At 44.2% G+C, this 6,439-nt stretch overlaps 1 protein-coding gene across 1 annotated transcript in view; it reads right to left on the reverse strand.

Moving 5' to 3' along the window:
- The window catches only part of LOC105298479 (LIM domain only protein 7-like), a 154,673-nt gene that overhangs the window by 140,633 nt on the left and 7,601 nt on the right, over nucleotides 1-6,439 (reverse strand). Inside the window, exons 3-4 of the mRNA XM_011369771.2 lie at nucleotides 6,257-6,439; nucleotides 5,570-5,640 (exon numbers count right to left, since the gene is read on the reverse strand). The exon at nucleotides 6,257-6,439 is cut by the window's right edge and continues 1 nt beyond it. Coding sequence (XP_011368073.2) covers nucleotides 5,570-5,640; nucleotides 6,257-6,439 — 254 coding nt within the window. The remainder of the gene's footprint in view (nucleotides 1-5,569; nucleotides 5,641-6,256) is intronic.

Consider the following 6,439-nt stretch of genomic DNA (forward strand, 5'->3'; position numbering starts at 1 on the left):
AATGGCATCCCTACTCCGGTTCCTATCTGTGTGCATCACTTCCTTCCCAAGAGGGTTTTGTGAACCCCCTCATCTCCTGCCATCCCTCCTCTCCTACAGCCCTTTTTTATTTGTCCAATAAAGATGTATTCAAAAAATCATAAAATGCTGAATAAAGAAAAGAAGGAACTAATTGACATTAAGACATTTCATAGCTGTTCGAAACTACCCTGAGAAATCTACGATGCTCAAAATCAGAAGAGCGGTTGCCTAAGGGAGACTGACGTGTCCTTTAGGAAGGGAAATTTTCTTGAGTGATAAAAATGTCTGTGCCTTGACTGGGGTGCTGGTTACCTGAGTATACACATTTGACAAAACTTCTGCAACTGTACTCTTAAAATCTGTGCATTTCACTGCAAGGAAACAGTATCAAAGTAAAAATAAACTACTCTGAGCAACTCCTTGGAAGCTGTGCTGAATATGAATACAACTTCAAGACCTCACAACTAGTTGTAAAGCCACGATTTCCCAGCCTAGTAGGCAAGTGTGTTGAACTCCAGCCTCAGTTCAATGCTGCCTCCTGTGAGCCTGCCTGACTCAGCAGGTGGACTCGGGCAGCCTCCTAAATGTCACCACTACACACTGCACAAACTTCCATTATAGCAATTATCTGACAGTGCTGACCCTTAAACACTTACTTTTTAATTTTGTTAAAGCTACAGCCTTAAGATTATACATGATACTTTCATTCGACAAGTACTTATCAGGCACCCAGCCAAATCCTTGGGTGAAAAGAAAAATGTAGGGAATTACACCACAGAGTGCAAAAAGAGAGATGCACACAAGCAATAGAGGAGAGGAAGAAATGGTGGGGGTGAAGGTTTGGTGGTTCAGAAAAGGCTTCCCATAAAGGTTGAGTTTAGCCCAAGGATGGAGGAAAGAAGTAGAGTAACAGGTATTAAATGGTAAACACGGAATGAGTATTCCATGCACAATAGCCCGGAGGTGAGGAAGCAGCATCCTGTGTGTGTGTGTGTGTGGGCGGGGCGGGGGGTGGGGGAAGGGGCAGGAGACACAGGCAATGACTAGGGAGCATTGACTGCTTTAGGTTCAGCATCTCATTTAACTAGCACAACCACTGTGGGAGGTTCAAAGAAGAAAACCGAGGCCCACAGGAGTTAAGGAGCAGAGCCAGGACTTGAACAATTATTTGATTCCCAACTGTGCTCTCCACCTTTTTTTTTCATTTGTAGTGAGACATAAATGACATCCAGCTCTGTGAGTTTAAGGTGTACTGAATAATGACTTGACATAGAAATATCGTGAAGTGTTACCACAACAAAGTTTGGGTAACATCCATCTCCTCATGTAATTACAAAAAAATTTTTTTTCTCCTTGTGATGATAGCTTTTAAGATCTATTTTCTTAACACCTTCGAATATATCACACAGCAATGTTAACTATAGTCACCATGAATTGGCTGAAGGTGGTCAAAACATATAAACTTCTAGTTAAAAGGAAAATTACTACTGGGTATGTAACATACAAAATTGTGCTCTTAATCTCTGTGCTATCTGGCAACCATGCAGTTATGGAGAAAATGGCCCCAAAATAAAGATAGATGTATAGGCAGAGAGCAGATTGTAAAGGGTTGTGAATGAGACATTTCACAGCGTTATGTAAGGACTGTGGACTTTAAAATCTTCTCATGACTCCTCGGAAAACAAGAATAACAAAAATCAGGTTTGTGTTCTGAAAAAATAATTTTGGCTGCAACAGCTAGGGTAAGAATTGCTTTCTAACATTTAAAATTTTTGACAAATTTTTACCATCATAGGAATTTTAGGTTTAATATATGTTAATTGAAACTATTCGTCATTACCAAAAAAGCTCTATGAATTTTCAGATGAAAGTTTGTGTCTCTCTACATACATCTGAAAGCAACAGTACAAGTCCATGAGACCTTCACTTCGTCTACAAGACCACACCGGTATGCACCAGGCAAACCCTTCCAGACCAGAACACAGGGCGGAAACTAATAGGAGAGATGCAGTTTACAGAGAAAGAGGGAAACCACTTAGAAGGATGTTTGCCTATATCAATGGGGGACCCACAGAATATAAGTCTTTAATAATTTAGCACCAAAGGTAACCAGCACATGTGGAGACCAGCACATCCCTGAAGGATAAAAACAGGGGCAGGTGGAGAAAGAGATCGATTGGAAACAACTGGGGAAGGATTCAGATTCTGGAGCCAGGCTTGGCAATGAGCTCTGTTGGCATCCCTTCGGTCCTTCTAAAGGGTGACAGCGATACTGAAAGAATCCAGCTCAGAGATAAGAGGAAGAGCAGGTGAACAGGAAGGTGGTGAATAAAGTTATAAGTTAGCCTCTTCTGCTCCAGCTATAAAAATGACTACTGTATTTAAACATCAACCTTGAGAGTAACATTCACTCAATCTGGAAACTGGTGACCAACCAATGCAATGAGCCACATACCCAGTTTTCAATCTCATTGTTATTTTGTCTGTTTTCTACAAGGCATTTTAATGCCACGAAACAGAGAAACCGAGGAAACTATTAGGTACAGAACATTAAAAGGTGCTACAGAAGAGAATTAAATTAGAGGGTCCAGTCTGCATTTTCTACCTCTTCATCATCCACTCCATGACCTTGCTAGAATCAAGCTTTCCTTCTGCCTTTGCTTTCAAACCATTACATTATTTGGTTTTAAACCAGTGTTTAATTATAAACCAGCTCTGCTACATTATTAATATTAAAAATAGCATTTCTAACCAGATAATATCCAATCTCATTATGTTGAATTGCCTTAAAGGGTGGCATTCCTGCATTTGTTTTTAATTAAGAAATTAAACTAACCAGAAGTATGCACACACTCTAAATATCTAACTACAATTTAAAATAAAGAGTCATAAAATGATAGTAATTGGCAGAATAACCACCACTAGCCCTCACCTCATCCATTCTCCTCCAGTTCTCAAAATAAAACTTTAACTTTGATTGTGGCAATAATACATTAGCTATTTAAAATCACAGATGGAGAATGGAAATGGCAAGGGCAAACCGACATGGACTCTGGTCATCAAAGTTTTACAAGGTTATTGGAGTTTCTTGACCTTGGGCTATTCAAAGCTGCAGCCCAGAATAAAGGGAGCAAATTATATCATATATAACATACATATTATATAATATAAAACATATATACACATATATAATATGAATAACTCACTTATGCTTCAATATGTGTAGAGGAAAGTATAACAGAAAGGAAAAAATGGAGCAAGAATATTAGCAAGCAGGAGAAAAATTTGCACTGTAATCTTCCTTGCTTTCCAAAATACTTTATAAAATATACTTTGGAACCAATATTTTATCTTCAAATTATGGGTTCTCAGAGTTAAAAGAGATTGTGGCAATGAGAGAGTCATTCATTCTGCTTCCTTTGGCAAGAACAATATTTTAAAATATGTGCTTTGGTTGTAAAGGCAAAACTAAGAAGACAAGTAAATTTGGGCACCAAATGAAAATAAATAAATAAACCTAAGAGTGAACACCACTGCTGTCACTTCAAATACCGAGTGCACCAAAGCATATGTAAATACGGCCTTTATTCACATATCGTCAGTGAACAGACTGTCTTGCTCCCAGTGGCACTAGGGGGGAAAAAAATCACTTAATTTTAGTTTCATTAATTGTATTAAAATGATATGCCAAAATCTTTAGAAAGATTTGGCTCTCTGCTAATGATGAACAAAACATTTTACAGAGTTGCCAAATCATTGCTAAAAAACACTGTTGGATGTGATGGGAGTGGGAAGATGAGCATATTTATCATGCACTATGATATCTTTTATCACAAAGCACTTCCTTGAGTTTATTAGACACAAATTCTTCACAGAAACCCAACTAGTTATGAGCAAGCTACAGCAAAAAAAAAAAAAAAAAAGGAATTTTTAGGCTTTAAAAATGTGCGTACTGAAAAAGAAAAGTGTGAAATGATCCATATTCATAGATTTTCTGAAGCAGATACAGAACATGCAGATACAAACTCACACAGGAGCCAGGTATGGCCCCCAAATATTCCTATATCTCTCCCTTTCTCCCTCTCTCCAACCCAACACTCAAACACAAAAAGAGCAACTTTAATTTCTTTTCTAAAATTATGCAAAACACTACCAATGGAAAATTACCTTTGGAAGTCTTGACTTTTCAAAGTTTATGAATGAGGGAAGTTATTTCTCTTAACTACATAGCTGACATTTTTCCACTCTCATTTCAATTCAAAACAGTGTTTATTCTTCTCCCAACTTCCTCACCCCTTTCTCTCACACTTTTCTAAGTCACCTTCAGACTAGTTCAAAGTTTTGGTCCAAAAAAGATACCAAAAGCTAATTTCTTAGACCTCCCCAACTGTCTGGTGGGTAATGCTACTCACATTTCACATTCCTTTATTTAGCATAAGAAATGTAACATTAAAGTTCATTCTCTTTATTTTTTGCCCATGTACATACATTTATTTCTTTAAGGACAAATGCATTATTTTAAAACACTGTTTGCTTTGGGATTCTTATATATGTTTTCTTTCTGTGAATAATCTTTAAACCTAATTTGCATTTTCAAAGATGTTAAGCCATATTTAAATATGAACTAATTGAATATGAATTAAATTAAATTCGAATTAAATATGAATAAGCCAGCACGTGGCATCAATAACTCCAAAATGACTGCAAGGCTGGTGTAGGCAACAATTTTCTAACGAGCAGTTGTTCCTGATTCACATCTGCTGGGCAGACTTCTTCAGCATCATTTAAAAAGTCTTTTTTTTTTTCCCCCATACAGTAGAATAACGGCTAGAAGTCCAGGTGTTAACATTCTACGGATGTTAACCCTAAGAAGCTGATGAAAAAGCCTCCAAGAGACCATCTCCTTTTTTAATGAGAAAGAAGAGGCTGGGAGTTCCTGTCTCTGAGGCACAGCTGGGAAAGTAACAACTCTGCAGTGAGTGACCCCACGGTATTTTATCTCACCAATGCCAGTTTTGAAGGACGAAGTACAAGCCCTGAGTCCCAGGCTCCAGATGCTGTCTCGGAGAAAGCATCTCTCCAGGTGCGCCATAGGTGTCTAAACTCCTCCACCCCGCGCTCCCACAGAACACAAGTATATGTCAGACATCTCCACTTCTAAACCACCCCCAAAGAAACGCACCGAGGACCCTGGGCCGGCTCTGCCCCGCAGAGAGACATCCTAGGAGTCCTGGTGCCTTCCCGGGCTGATTCACAGAGATGCGCGGTCCCCCAACCCGGGTGGACCAGCGCTCGACTCTGTCCGGGCAGAGGAGCTCTGGGGAAGCCTGCGAGACCGCCGGGGGGAAGGCAGCGCTTAGTTTAGCTGGACGTTAAGAGATAAAAGAAGAACTTGAAAAGTTCCCCCCAACACTGCACACACAAACCAGCCGGCTGCCACGCGCCCGCGACGGTCCCGGAGGCGGCTGGAGCGCAGAGTGGCGGGGGTCGCCTTCGCCCCGCGACGCCCGCAAACTCGTGCGGAAAGGAGCGGAGCAAAAGCACTCACCTCCACCCATCTCTGGGCCTCGGCAAACGCTACGGCGCAGTCGGCCTCGGCCTCCTCCATCGCTTCCAAGACTAGGGCAAGAGAGGGAGAAAACGAGGCGGTGGGCGCGCGGCGGGGCGGGGGTCTCGCGCGCCTCTCGGCAGCCGCCTGGGCTCTGCTCCGGCTGCAGACGCCGGGTTCTCCTGCCCTTTGTTGCGCTCTGCAGCTCGGTAAGGTTCCGAACCCACAAGAATTTGAAAACGCGGCTTTCTCTAAACTGTAAACGACCAAAGGTCCGCGGCGTTACGGGCAGCGGGGCAGGGCGACCAGAGGCGGCGCGCAGGACTGACAACTGTTTCGACTTCAAAAGTCGCAGCGCCGCCGCCGCCCTCCCAGGACGGCCCCGCCCCGGCCCACCCCGGGCCGCCGAGTCGCCGCTTCCGTCCGCGCCCCTGCGACTCCCCTGGGCTCCTCGGCCGCAGCCGCCTTTGTGGTCAGACTGTCTGGGCCAGGGGATGCCACCGTCCACCAGAGGCCCGGGCCTTGCTCCCTATCCCGCGCTGCGCGCCCGGACCGCAGCTCCGCCCGGGGGGATGCGCCCCCGCGCCCGCATCCTTCCCGCCCGCGCTCGCCTGGCTACCTTCCACACCCCGGGCCCCGGGAAGCGGCGCGCCCGCGGCTCAAGGCCTTCGGGCCCGCCTGACATACCAGGAATAGCTGCACACAATTGTACCTTTCCGGGCCAAGAAACTTCCCCCGCGGGGCAGCGCAGCGCAGCCCCGCCTGGCCCGCCGCCCTCACCTGCGGCTGGGCCCGCGACGCACGGCTCTTGCTTCCGACGAACCCGTTGTCCCGCGGAGTGCGAACCACGCTGCCAGGTGCGCGGCCGTC

Source organism: Pteropus vampyrus, unplaced genomic scaffold (genome assembly GCF_000151845.1).
Source record: "Pteropus vampyrus isolate Shadow unplaced genomic scaffold, Pvam_2.0 Scaffold155, whole genome shotgun sequence".
Taxonomy (NCBI): Eukaryota; Metazoa; Chordata; class Mammalia; order Chiroptera; family Pteropodidae; genus Pteropus; species Pteropus vampyrus.